The 15,000-nt window shown below is 43.2% G+C and overlaps 1 protein-coding gene across 3 annotated transcripts in view; it reads right to left on the bottom strand.

The window, feature by feature from the left end:
* Positions 1-15,000, bottom strand: part of LOC143279485 (putative ferric-chelate reductase 1) — a 53,306-nt gene that overhangs the window by 7,234 nt on the left and 31,072 nt on the right. For all 3 annotated transcript variants that reach the window (XM_076583529.1, XM_076583531.1, XM_076583530.1), the window contains 8 exons: positions 9,798-10,028; positions 9,338-9,481; positions 6,897-7,045; positions 5,831-5,931; positions 5,151-5,247; positions 3,216-3,434; positions 2,729-2,824; positions 1,114-1,297 (listed from right to left, as the gene is read on the bottom strand). In XM_076583529.1, the coding sequence (XP_076439644.1) occupies positions 1,114-1,297; positions 2,729-2,824; positions 3,216-3,434; positions 5,151-5,247; positions 5,831-5,931; positions 6,897-7,045; positions 9,338-9,481; positions 9,798-9,966 (1,159 nt within the window). In that variant the 5' untranslated portion in view covers positions 9,967-10,028. The remainder of the gene's footprint in view (positions 1-1,113; positions 1,298-2,728; positions 2,825-3,215; positions 3,435-5,150; positions 5,248-5,830; positions 5,932-6,896; positions 7,046-9,337; positions 9,482-9,797; positions 10,029-15,000) is intronic.

The following is a 15,000-nucleotide window of genomic DNA, read 5'->3' as shown; positions in this document are numbered from 1 at the left end:
TATTGAGTATAATTTCAAAATGTAATGTTTAAGATGAGAAAGATCAGTTTAAAGCAAATTAAATCCCCTAGCATTAATTACAGAGTAATTTCCCTTTTTTACTATCTGCACCAAAACGTTGGCAAAATAAATAAAACTTCCATGCTTAGCAAAAGAAGTTTCTGTTTGAAAAAAAATTGATAATAATGACTGCTCTTGTTGTTGGGTCAGAATATCAGATCAAAGTGCCAAGTTTAGAGAATACAAAAAATATATATATAACAGTAAATGCAGTTTGCATATAATTAGGCTTTTTTTGTGTCCATCCCACAGGTGCAATATTGTTTTAAACAAGATGACTGGAAAGAACTGAATTTTTCCTATTTTTATGCCTAATTTGGTGTCAATTGACAAAGTATTTGCAGAGAAAATGTCAATGTTAAAGTTTACCACGGACACATAGACACCCAGACACACACACACAGAGAGATAACCGAACACCGGGTTAAAACATAGACTCACTTTGTTTACACAAGTGAGTCAAAAACTGGGTTTCTTCCAGCATTCAAAGTAAGCGGGTTTGTTTTTGTTTGTTTGTTGTTTGTAAGCAACTCGAAAAGTAAAATGAAAACTCTTGTCTCGCAAGGAACACACAAGAGCAGCTAATCACACAAATTCCTCTGTCTGCAAGTAAGGCGACATAATTATTATCTTCTTCATCCTTACGAATGAAACAAAACTCAAAAGTCTCTTTAACAGAACCGTTTCCGGCTTTGTGCATGCTTTGTATGTTTTTGTTTCCATAACCCACCGAACGCTGACATGGATTACAGGATCTTTAACGTGTGTATTTGATCTTCTGCGTGTGTGTACACACGAAGGGGGTTCCGGCACTAGCAGGTCTGCACATATGTTGACCTGGGAGATCGGAAAAATCTCAACCCTTTACCCACCAGGCGCCGTTACCGATATTCGAACCCGGGACCCTCAGACTGAAAGTACAACGCTTTAACCACTCGGCTATTGCGCCTGTCAGGGTGGGAATCAGAATAGGTACGGAGACTCGAACCCGTGGACACTCGCTTCCTGGTGTGAAGCTTTACCTCTGGGCCATCAACCACTCCAAAGGCTGACCTTTTTTCACGGTTCCCCAGGCCAGCATCAGGTAGTACTCCTTGTCCAAATCGTAGGTGGTGCTCACGTACTGAAGCTCGGATGCTGATTGGTTGGCATAGCGCGTGACGGTGACACGTGGCCTCCGGAAAGAGCACGAGACGTGTCCGTCCGTCCGGTTGACGCGTAAATCTGACAGTTGATGCTGCCATGGTAACAGAATAAAACGACCTGACATGCTATTGGGGTTAAGAGGTCGTTGGCACTGGAGGTAACAATGACGATGGCTGGAGATGATGATGATGATGATGGTAGTGGTGGTGGTGGTGGTGGTGATGTTTCTGATGAGGACGACTACAACGATGATGGTGATGATGATGATGATAATAACGATAATGACGACGACGATGATAATGACAAGGACGATGACGATGATGATGTTGATGGTGGTGGTGACAATGATTATGATAATGGTGATGATGGCGATGATGTTGTCGACGACATGACGGTGGTGGTGGTGGTGGTGGTGGTGACGACGATGATGATCATGGTGGTAAAGGTGACGACAATCATGATGATGATGAAGATTGTCGTGACGATGATGTTGTCGTTGTCTGCGATTATGTTGATGGAGGTAATGGCGAGGATGACGATGACGATTATGGTGGTGGTGATGATGATGATGATGATAATGATGATGATGTCGACGATGATGATGATGAAGCTTTGGTGATATAGTGATGATGGCAACGAAGAGGCTGAGTACGACGATGATGATTAATTGTAGTTCGTTGGGTGATCAATGTATTCACAAATGAAATTTTTTCACTTGAGTGTGTTTCGTTCTCATCCCCCGAAGCGAAAAAGGTAAGTGAATGATTGAACAAATCACTTTTCCAATGAATAAATAAACAAAACGTAAATTTTACCCACCGTCTTGTTATCTCGTTCTCTCTCTCAAACGCACGTGCAGGCACGCACACACACACACACACACACACACACACACACACACACACACACACACACACAAGCACACTTACAAACACAAGCAATCAAGCGCGCTCGAACGCAGCATACGCGTACCAAACCAAACATGAAAACACACGCGCGTAAGCATAAGTTTCCGTACCACTTCAACATTATTCGTTACATGTCTACGTGTTGTAACCCAAGTCTGTGTTGCTGTCTTTAGCGTGAGTATAGCATAGTGTTGGTTTTGTTGTTGTCTTTATTTTTGTATTTTCACCGGCGGATACTTTGAAAGAACACAACATTTTAACAGCCAAAGCCTAACTCGAAAAGCTCAGGAACCCGCATGACATTTTCAAGTGCCGGCATTTCGGTCACAAAAACTCTATCGGGATTAAGTTTTTATAAATCGTTATTTACTATAAATTCGAATTCGGCTGGAGCTCTATCACTGACTTCTAGAAATGATGTATATCTTTTAGATAATCAGTAAAACGGAAGCCAGTATTACTCTTCTTTTTACAAACCTTGCTCATTTTGAAAAGAGTTTTTTAAGGACTTAAAAAGGGCGTATTCGTATCAAAATTTTCTTTAAACAACTTCTTCAGCAACAAATTAAACCCGAAGGAACCCTTCTGAATTATAAGCAAAATGAAAGACCTACCCTGACAATACGCTGGTTGTACAGTTTGGGGTTAAAACCATGTTGAACAGTCAGGATCTCGCCGTCCCCTGTGCAAGAGATTGTCTCATCTTCTCCCTGTAAGCAATAAGATAAAATGAAAAAAAACACATAAAAAAACGACTGAAAAAAGACACAAAACATTAAAAAAAAGAAAAAAAAGAAAAGAAAGCAAGCAAGAAACCAAGCAAGTAAGCGCACACATAAACACACATGGGCGTACGTACGCACGCACGCATGCACTAACACACACGCTTACAAACACAAACGCCCGAACACACACGCATAAGCGCGCGCGCATGCACGCCCGTAAATACACACACACGTACATACATAAATACACACGCACATGCGTGTGTACGCACACACACACACAGAAGAACCTCGCCCCAAAATCCCCAAACTAAAACCCTCCACTCCCATGATCCCCTCAAACATGAAAGAAACAAACAAACAAAAAAACAATTACCATCATGACGTCCTCAGAAAACCCAACAGACACGTAGTCGGCTTTTTTCGCCATCAGCTCGAAGCGGAAGTGGTCTGCGTCGGCGCCGTCCTGCCGGAAGGAGACAGCGGCCTGACAGTCGGGACCGGAACAGAAGCGCGGGTACAGGAAGCAGCCCCGGTCCTCCCCGCACCGCTCCAGCCCCGTCCCGTTCTCCTTCTGCACGTTCACCCCGGGTAGCTGGAAAACCCGCACGTCAGGTCAAATCAAGTCGCCTAGCTCTCTCTCTCTCTCTCTCTCTCTCTCTGCCCGATCCTTACCTGTCTCCATTCCCCCTTTTGTGAACTGTGGCCCAAGGCTGGTGTGCATTAAACCAGTTCTGAGTTTTGTGTGTGTGAGTGTGTGTGTGCGTGTGTGTGTGTGTGTGTGTGTGTGTGTGTGTGTGTGTGTTTGTGTCTCTGTGTGTGTGTGTGTGTGTGTGTGTGTGTGTGTGTGTGGCTGGTCACCAAGGTGGGCGTGCATCCCCGTGTCTGCCTGTCGCGCGCGTCAGTCACAAGAATGACCCGCCGCATCATGACCCGGGGAATCCCCGCCATCTCTCGGTGATCCGCGTCGCTGGTTCAGTGCACCGTGACGAGGGAAGACCCCGTCTCCACTGCTGCCCTGACTCTGACACTGGGAGCCAGTGTCAAAGGGCGGGGAAGAGGGATAAGGATCCTCGTTCATTTTGCCTATTTGTTGTTGTTGTTTTCACTTGATATATACTGATGTCTGTCGCAATCAGTTTCTGTCAGTCTGGTGAGAGGACTTTACATGCAGGGTGGCTGATGCAGACACATCCTCTTCCCTCAAAACTGGAGACTGAGCACGGCGTTGCGTGTTATCAAAGACGCCTCACTGTGATCACCCCCCCCCCCCCTACAATCTGTGCATGGGTTCGGGAATCTGGAAGTCAGGGGCCGATTACCAACTGTCCTTTCTGGGGGGAAAAAGGTTCTTTACCACTCTCTTCTTGCTCTGGCAACGATCAGGGCCTGTGCCCATGTCAAGTCGTTGGCAACCCTCCCCCCCCCCCCCCACCCCCTTCCCCTTGCCTCCAGTCTTTCTCTGTGTTTCTGCTGGTAAGTAATGACATTTTGTCTTTCCATTTGCCTTTGTTTAACTAAATCCAGTTCGTCCTTGATTTCACCCAGGTCGTTTCTGATTACTCGAGTTTGTTCGGTGAATTGTTGCTGCACATGGTTCGCATCAGTTTGTTAACAATGTCATCTTTCACTGTCACTGTGTTTGTCACATTGTCACACTTCTAAAGTTGTGTCGGATTGTCCATCCAGGGTTTGTCTCAATGTCTCCACTGAGAAGCAGCCTGCACAGCGACAACACTGCGTGTTCCACGCAAAAGGCGGAGACAAGCATCTGACACGTGCACTGCAAACCGACAATAACTGCCACTTGCATTGACACACATTTTTTGCACATGACCTGGTTATTTTTACAAGTCATGCATTGATTAGCCATGCACTGTCCAAAGACAACATTTTCCATACACTACATAAAATGCTGTTGGTCAATGCCATGATGATGCAACAAGACGCAAAAGCGACAGTTACATCAGTCGACGAGTTATGTGTCCAGGTATTTCTGTCACCACTCACCTGTTGGTTGTGGTACACATTTGACAAACATTTCAGCTTTCCACAAAAAGTGCCGATAGCGGCCCTCCAAGTCATCAGGTCTGCCATTTTTTCATCCTGATTTTCCTTTACAATGTCCTTTGATATGCAGTTCCACACAATTCTGACTTACAATAGACCGTCGCAACTCTCCAAGGCACAAAATTCCCTGCACCTGCTGACAGGAGCTGCTGCCTGGCCGCCATTGCCCGTCATGCCCCCCTTGTGAGCGTGTGTGTGTGTGTGTGTGTGTGTGTGCCAAACAAAGGGGTAGAAACCACACCTTGACGAGAGGAGGGTCGGCAGCGAGAGGAAGCTCTGAGGTCAGTGTGGCGTTCACGCCTGTCCAGAACGTCTGGTAATCCTCCACAACCGATGCCCTGTACACACACACACACACACACACACACACACACACACACACACACACACACAAGCACGCACACACACACTAACACACAAACACACACACACACCACGCATATACACACACGCGCGCGCGCGCGCGCACACACACACACACACACACACACACACACACACGCATACACACACACACGTGTACAAGTACGTACACACATACATTCACACATCATCATCATCATAATCTATTTCTTTATTTAACATTATGTTGTACTGTCTTGTAATCCCCCACATGTGACACTCCCCCCCCCCCCCACACACACACACACATTCACACATCACACGCACGCACGACCGCATGCACGCACACACAAAAATACACACACAAAAAAACCCACAAACACAGAAATCATCGTCACCATTACGACTGTCTATTCATTAGATTAACAATGCGTTATTCTGAAAAAAAGTTTAAACTCAGTTACAGCTATCGATATTAAACAACAAGTAATAGCATTAGACTGGCAGAGAGAGACAGGTGGGTAAACAGACCTAAGGAGATAGGCAGACAGAAAGACAGACAATCTAATCAGAACTTACACAAACAGGATATCTCCCACGTTGGTGTCTGGAGCCTTCCAGGTCAGCGTGACCTTGTTCACGTGCTCGTCGCGCATGGCCTTTGTGTGCGTCACCATGTTCTGCGCGCGCGCACACACACACACACACACACACCACACACACACACACACACACACACACACACACCGATTTGTAGGTAAATTAGCACACCACAAAATGCTGTTTTCACTAGAGTTTTATTCGTTTGTTTTTTTAAAACAGCAGCAACACATATGTCATCTTATTTCCTCGCGCAACACGTGACCGCACAAAATTATAACACACGATAACTTTGGATTAAAAAAAAAGTTAGAGATCCCATGGTCATTGAACGGTCATTGAGGCAGTGAATTCATTTCCACTGAGTCTAGGGATCAGGCAAAGGAAGGCAGGGCCCATTCCTCTCCTCCCACCGTTTCGACATCCCCAAAACCCAGTTCATGTACCCGTTCACCACCCGGTTGGGGTGAGGAATAATCTGAGTAAAGTGTCTTTGTCAAGGACACGACACCCTGCTGAGATGGGGGGTCTTGAACCCTGAACACTGGAGCACACGTGAAAGCGCAATCAAAAGAACCCACGGCAACAAAAGGTAAACCTTGGCAAAAATTCTAAACAAAAATCCACTTTGATAGGAAAATAAATACACTCGTAGGAAGAATTTTTTTTTTTAATGGGTGGTGCTCTCACTGAAACGACACGCTCTCCCTTGGAGGGCAACCCGAATTTCACACAGATTCGAAAATTTGTTGTGACATAAGAGTAATACATATAATGCAATTTAATGCAATACAATACAATACACACACAAGCACACAGACCTGTACCCACTTTGTGTCCCTTTGACAGCTGAAGGATGCCCTGGGTGATATTAGGCACCAACCGCCGCCCTGCCCGCCCCCCCGCCCCCCTGCCCCCCACCGCCCGCCTCCCCCCTACACACACACACACACACACACACACACACACACACACCGCCAACCTCGTAACCCCCAAAACACACACACACACACACACACACACGTGCGCACGCGCCTGCACGCACCTTGAACCCCCCTTCACAGGTGAAGACCTGGGTGATGTTGGGAGGGGTCTGTACGAAGCTCCCCAGAACGGTCTCCGAGTCCCCGCTGCTCCGAACGGCCTTGACCTGAACGCCCTTGATAGGTCGAAGGTCGTTGGACAGCAGGTCCACTATGAGATGGACCGAGGGCAAAACAAAGCTCAGATGTGTGTGTGTGTGTGTCTGTCTGTGTGTCTGTGTGGTCTATATGCGTGCGTGCGCATGTATGTGTGTGTGTGTGTGTGGGGGGGGGGTGATGCGCATCCATGTGTGTGCGTGTGTGTGTGTGTGTGTGTGTGTGTGTGTGTGTGTGCGAGTGTGCGTGCGTGCGCAGGTATTTGTATGTGGGGGAGTGGGGGGATGCGCATCCACGTGTGTGTGTACATGTGTGTGTGTGTGTGTGTGTGTGTTTGTGTACGTGTGTGTGTGTTTGTGTGTGTGTGTGTGTGTGTGTATTTGTGTACGTGTGTGTGTGTGTGTGTGTGTGTGTATTTGTGTACGTGTGTGTGTGTGTGTGTGTGTGTGTGTGTGTGTGTGTGTGTGTGTGTGTGTGTAAAAGCGAGAAACTGTCTCTTCTACAGTTTAACGTTTTGTTTTGTGTGCATTCAAAAACTATTTTACAATCTATCACTTCAAATTTCCATACTAAAAAAACAATTTTGTGTGTGTATGTTTTTGTTGTTGCTGTTGTTGCTGTTTTAGGGGGCGTAGAAGGGAGGGTTTGTTTGGGAGAGGGGGGGGGGCTGTTATTTACTCCACACTGTAAAAATGCCCAGAATGAATAATGTCGATCGTCTGGCGAAGCATGGAACAATGAATATGTTTAAAATGCAAATGAACTTCCATGTCCCATGTCGCCGGCAGAGATCTGCAATACTAAAATATATATTCGCTTTCTTTCTTTTCATCTTCTGTTTTTTTCAGTAACCATTGAGATGCCTGATTTATTTTCCAATTCTTCTCACTACCGCTTCTTTTTTTTATATTACTACTTTTATACTTTCCTCTAAGCTACTGCTTCTACTTTTTTGACTCACTTGTGTAAACAAAGTGAGTCTATGTTTTAACCCGGTGTTCGGTTGTCTGTGTGTCCGTGGTAAACTTTAACATTGACATTTTCTCTGCAAATATTTTGTCAGTTGACACCAAATTAGGCATAAAAATAGGAAAAATTCAGTTCTTTCCAGTCATCTTCTTTAAAACAATATTGCACCTCTGGGATGGGCACAAAAAAAATAAAAAATGAAGCCTAATTATATGCAAACTGCATTTACTGTTATAATTATATTTTTTGTATTCTCTTAACTTGGCACTTTGATCTGATATTCGACACAACAACAAGAGCAGTCATTATTATCATTTTTTGTTCAAACAGGAACTTCTTTTGCTAAGCATGGAAGTTTTATTTATTTTGCAAACGTTTTGGTGCCACAAGTGAGTCTTGAAGGCCTTGCCTCTCTTTTTCTTCTTAGCACTACTTCTGCTTCTTGTTATTGCTTCTTGTTTTCACTACTACTTCTTCTTCTTCTCACCATTCCTTCTCACAAGTTCTTCTCCCTTTTACTTCTTCTACTGCTCACTAATGTTTCTACTTCTCACTTCTACTTCTCAATCCTATTTCTCACTACTGCTTCCTGTGCTTCTCACTACTGCTTCCTGTTCTTTTCACTACTACTTCCTGTTCTTCTCACTACTACTTCCTGTTCTTCTCACTACTACTTCTGCTTCTCACTACTGCTTCCTGTTCTTCTCACTACTGCTTCCTGTTCTTCTCACTACTGCTTCCTGTTCTTCTCACTACTGCTTCTGCTTCTCACTACTGCTTCCTGTTCTTCTCACTACTATTTCCTGTTCTTCTCACTACTACTTCTGCTTCTCACTACTGCTTCCTGTTCTTCTCACTACTACTTCTGCTTCTCACTACTGCTTCCTGTTCTTCTCACTACTACTTCTGCTTCTCACTACTGCTTCCTGTTCTTCTCACTACTGCTTCCTGTTCTTCTCACTACTGCTTCCTGTTCTTCTCACTACTGCTTCTATTTTGTACTTCTTATTCTCACACCTACTTCTGCTTCTCAGTATCATCTATACTCATTACTTCTATTGCTTCTTGTTCTTACTGCTATTTCTACTTCTTCTCACTACTGCTGCTACTTCTTAGCACAACCACTACATCTTCTCACCAATATTTCTACTTATTCTCACTACTTTTTTTTCAATTTATAGTTCTTCTCATTACTAATTCCACAGCTTGTAACTTCCAAGACTACTTTTTTTTCTTTTTTCTTTTTTTTTAGTTTCAGTTCGTTCCGTTGTTGCTTGTTGTTGCTCTTTTTCTGTTGGTGGTGGTGGTGGTGGTTGTTGTTTCGCTAGCGATAAGTACTAACTGCCATCACCATTGTCGCCTTCCGCAACTGACTGACCTGTGATGACCCGCCCCGGGCGGTAGGTCAGGGGTCGGAGGTCAAGGCGGAAGGGGGCGGGGCCCACCTGTCGCTGAGTGGGACCGTGCTTAGGGAACATGGTGAGGCAGGTGGAGAAGGGCGCTCCCCTGGAGTAGCCCTCCGCTGTGTGATACACACACACACACACACACACACACACACACACACACACACACACACACACACACACACACACACACACACAACCCTAATGAGGGTTTTTACACAGGCTCAATTTGTTTCAGCATGTGAACTAAAACTGAAAATAAAAGAACAACAACAACAATGATAATAATAATAACAACAACAATTATAATAATAATAATAATAATAATGATAATGATAATGATAAAAATGATAGATAGATGAATACATGAATAAATAAATAAATAAAACCACTACGACCAAAGTTCTTTGCGTCACAACCTCCATGTCTTACCGCCAGACCATAGAAGCGCGGTGAGAGCCAGAACAGTCAGCATGGTCAGCGAAGATGAAAGAGAAGGCGCAGAAGGAGGGGAAGAAGAAGAAGGAGAAGAAGAAGACGACGACGACGACGACAAAGAAAACGATGAGCTGCAGCAGTGACAAGCCGTCTTGAACTTCATCCTCCCAGTTCTGTCTGAGCCCTGGGCGTTTCAAGCTGGTCTTCGTCTTGGTCCCTCCTCGCCTGCAACAGTGCCATGGGAGGCTGGTTAAATACTGATTAACAAGGATGAATGTAGGGTACGGGAGGAGTGAGGCACACAGAGAGAGAGAGAGAGAGAGAGAGAGAGAGAGAGAGAGAGACAGGGAGAGATACAGAGAGAGGGAGACAGAGAGCGCGGTGATGTGAGTGGGTGTGTGTGTGTATGTGTGTATGTGTGTGTGTGCGTGCGTGTGTGTGAGTGTGTGTGTGTGAGAGAGGTGTGTGTGTGTGTGTGTGTGTGTGTGTGTGTGTGTGTGTGTGTGTGTGTGTGTGTGTGTGTGTGTGTGTGTGTGTGTGTGTGTGTTTGTTATTACCGGCGTAATGCCTTCAGTAGGTGTCATTGTATAAGGACGTGTCATTGCATTAATTTGTCTCCCAGGAGGTCACTTCGGTGACATGAAACGTCTCCTGTTCTAGGTCGTGCTCCACCCCACCCCCTCACCCCCATCCTGTTTCGGTCCTCCTCAGACTTCACCAAAGCACCCGTCTAAAAAGGTCGCCCCTCATCCACCCTGCCAAATTTCCTTGGCACTGGTTCGCGTGCGGTGGTCAAAACAGATGCCTGTTCTAAACCATGCTTCCCGGAATAGCAGTCTGGGGTACGGGTTCAAAGCGGTCATCATCTTGTTCCCTCAGGTCTATGTTCCCCTAAATTTGCTTATACTCTCAGCCAGGTCAAAGCTCCTCGAGTCCTGTGTTCCCCCGAATTTACATTTTCTGTGTCTTTGTCAAATTCTGGGTCTTTGTTCACCCCCACCAGGTCTATGTTTCCACGCGACCTTGGCCACTGCTGACCACTATCAGATTGCGTTATTTTGTCACGCCTGCATAACTAAGGCAGACAGATTTTTGACCGCTGTCTGACCACTGTCTCAACTGTCCAGACTGCATTGTGACAGCTATGAAGTATTAAGACGTCTTGACAGGATTTAACTATTACTTGACTGTTCATTACTACTGACTATTACTGACTGTTACTTACCACTACTGACCTCAACGCAAGTGTTAAGATTGCGTTGTCTTGTTTGTGCAGTATTAGAACGCGTTGGCAGGTTTTTGATCATTGACTGACCACTGCTGACCATTCCTTACCACTACCTAAAGGCTGTTCAGATTATATCTTGTTGTGACGTTATTGCAGTATTTCGACTTCTCGACAGGATTTAGCAGTTCGTTGACCACTGGTGATCCTTGTTGCCACTGCTGACCACAACTGACCAAACCTTTTCAGAATGCGGCATTTTATCATGTTATTCTTGATCTGGTATGACTATAGTATTTACTGACCAGTTATTTAGTAGTAGTAGTAGCAGTAGTAGTAGTAGTAATATCTTTTTTCATTTAAGTATTCATTTACTTCTTTATTTGGTATTTTTTCTCCTTTTTTCCATATTTGAATATTCATTTACTTTTTTTTTCTTTTTTTTTCAGGCATCTGCTTGGCAGATGTGGTGTAGCGAATATGGATTTGTCCGAACGCAATGACGCTTCCTTGAGCTACTGATACTGATACTGATAATGATACCGATACTGAACAGTACTGACTACAACCAAAAACTGTGCAGCTTGCGTTATGTTGACATCTTTCCGGATTATGGGAACTTTCTTATGCAAGGAAGGAATTTTTGTTTAATGTCCCGTCACACATATCGGTGATTGAAGACATTTTGTAAAAGTATTTATGAATACATCTGAGTATTATCGGTTAGAAGGGGTGGGAGATGTGGATGAATGAAGGGTTTGGGGAAACTGGGCAAATGAGGGTAAAAATGTGGGTGAAATTTGAAAGAAAAACAAAACAAACAAACAAACAAACAAAAACAAAAAACCCTCTAAATACAGTTACAGGAAATTACTTAAAGGACTTCGTAAAAGAGAAGTCGTTAAACTGACAAGCGAAACAACTGATAATGAATGCAAAAAGTCAAAAACATCAACGTTCTCAGTCACTTGTGAAGACACACTTTCGTGTACAAAAGGCTTCATCAAGCTACAGTGAAAAATTATATGCTCAATTGTCAGGTTATTAAAGCATATACACTTGACATTAGAACAATACTTGGTCCGTAATGAATTTGATAATAGTCTGAGAGCTAAGCTCAGAATTGGTCTGCGAATCGGACCAAAGTCTGAGAGAGTCAACTGACGAGGTTTTAGACTTGAATTCAAGCACCTATAAAAGTCTCTTTCTAGTATATTGCTTATTTCCTTGTATGACAATGGGCAATATACTTTTATACTATCTATATGATTTTTTGCTCCCCTTTTTGCTGCCCTATCTGCTTGGTCGTTATAACGGAATCCAGTGTGGGATGGTATCCAACAAAAATCAACATTTGTACCCTTCACAAATAGGGAGTGCAATAAATACCTAATTTCAAAAAATAAATCTTCTCTTTGATTATTCTCAAAAAGGAGCAAACCTTTTAAGACAGATTGAGAATCAACACAAAATAGGATATTACTTATTATGATTGGTATATCAACAAGATGATTTAAAGCCATAAGGATGGCCACCAATTCAGCTGTAAAAATTGAATGTCCCTTACCTAAATAATATGATTTTTCTGTTTTTAGGTCAGGAATGACAAAAGCAGATCCTGCACTGCTATCATCCAGGACCGAACCATCAGTGTAAACTTTTAAATGATAATCAAAATTTTCTTCTAATTCAATTCTGACAGATGCTGCTATTATATGTGGAGATTCTCCTTTTGTTGTGTCAGAAGCACATATGTTGATGTTTGCTTTTGTTAACTCCCAGGGAGGGACAGGTGGCACCAGAACACGAGGTGCCATATCATGCAAATCAATGTCTGAAGAATTTAAAATATCTGAAACATATGTGCGAATGGTTTGTAGATTTGAATTATTTTGTGCATTTTTTGGAAAATCAATATCAGACCTAATATTTAATTCCTCAAAATCATCCACTGCTGTACATCTCACAATATATTTAGCAGAACTTAATTTTCTGATTTCATCTAGTGGTAGAATACCCGCAAGCTTATAGGCTTCTGAGGTCTTAGTATGCACAGGTACCCCTAAAGCCAGTTTCACAGCTTTACTGTCAATTATTCGCAGCTTCTTTAGGAACGTCGGCGGGGCAGAAAAGAAAATTTCTTGACCGTAGGTCAATCTTGATCTTACGAGAGATGTCGCTAAATGTAAAAGAATTTTGGAGTCTTGTCCCCAAGGAGAGTGACTTACAATTTTTAAGAAATTTAAACTTTTAACTGCTTTAGTCACCATTGAATCAATGTGTTTCTTCCAGTTTAGTTTTGAAGTAAATAGGATCCCAAGAAATTTGATTTCCGACTTGAAAAATATTTCACGTCCTCCTAAAAAAAAACGTGGTAGTTTGCTGGGATTATAACCATTATTAAAGAGGATCAAATGTGTTTTTTCTACAGAAAACTCAAAACCATTAGATTGCATATAGCTACTCAGTCTATCGAGTTCACCCTGAAAATATTTCTGTACATAATTTATGTAATGTAGGCTTGTCCTTTTCCTCAAGGATGTCTGAATCCATATAGCAATATCATCAGCATATTGAGCCAGCTTGGTAGATGATGAAAAACATGTATGTAAATCATAAAGCATAATGTTGAACAACAACGGAGAAATAATGGAACCCTGCGGGATTCCCATGTTTATAGGCCTAGAGGTTGATAAAGTTACTCCCACTTTTGCCACTATATATCTCCCACTTAAAAAGGATTTAACATAGTCATAAACATGACCCGACAGACCAATTTGTTTCAGCTTAAATAACAGTCTGCTATGCCACACTCGGTCATAAGCTTTAGTAAGATCGAAGAAGGATGCAAGGATACTTTTTCGCTTAGAAAACTATATTAGGTTCACGACATTTCTTATGCAACATTAACACTTCTTAACCTGTTTTGACCACTGGCCACCACTGACCGTTTCAAAAAAGTTTGATGATGGAACATGAAACTAGAAAAACATAGATCTGGGGAAGTATAGACGTGGGTAACATAGACATGCTCCCTGTCCGATCCAAACCTTTCCAATGTCTATCGTCACGTTCAGAAATTATTTGATGGATTCGGTTGAGGTTTTGGACTACTGGTACGTGTAATGTTTATTGTTTTAGCGTAGGTTTTATGGGGTTCTATTTATGTGTATCCTATATTAGGTTCACGACATTTTTTTCAAAGACTATCACCCGACTTATCTTCTGCTATTTTTGAGTTGTCTTTTATCCATTGCAATGACTGGTCATACAGTTCCGTGTGTCCAATAAAACGAACTTGCCGGGCTAACAGACGAACACGAAACTACTTGATTTTCGCTTATCATTAACTCCCCTCCTCTCAACACACACAGACACAGACACAGACACACACACACACACACACACACACACACACACACACACACACACAGAGAGAGAGAGAGAGAGAGAGAGAGAGAGAGGGTACGTTTGTACGGGTGTTTAAAACAAAGGCATAAAAAAAAGCATTGGAGCATAGGCGGTATGTTTTTTAACACCACAGTAAATTTAACCCAACAGAAGTAATGCAACGCAAATGGGTTAATCCGCAGCTCCTTGAACCGTCCTTCACACTGAACTTGAGAGTCTCATAACATTCCAAAAACAGACCTATTGAAGAGGGGTCGCTCGGGACGTAACACCGGCACGCACGCGCACCCCGTCAAAACATTCTCTTTCTTATAACGACCTATCCTTGAGACACACAACCTTCTGTCCCAGAATGTGGGGAGGGGGTGGGGGGGGGGGGGGGAGGGGGAGGACACCGTTTTTTGTTGTTGTTTTTTAAAGAAGAAGACATATATGTCTTCCATCAGACATTTGATTTTGAGAACGCATCTGCTTTTTGTCAAACCTTGAAAAAAAAAATTGAGAAGAAAGAAATATACTGTCGGTCACAGTTTTGGATGACCAAATCATCAAACAAGAATG

This window comes from Babylonia areolata, chromosome 2 (genome assembly GCF_041734735.1).
Source record: "Babylonia areolata isolate BAREFJ2019XMU chromosome 2, ASM4173473v1, whole genome shotgun sequence".
Classification (NCBI taxonomy): domain Eukaryota; kingdom Metazoa; phylum Mollusca; class Gastropoda; order Neogastropoda; family Buccinidae; genus Babylonia; species Babylonia areolata.
The sequence above is the reverse complement of the archived record's forward strand: the minus strand, read 5'-3'. Positions and strand labels throughout refer to the sequence as shown.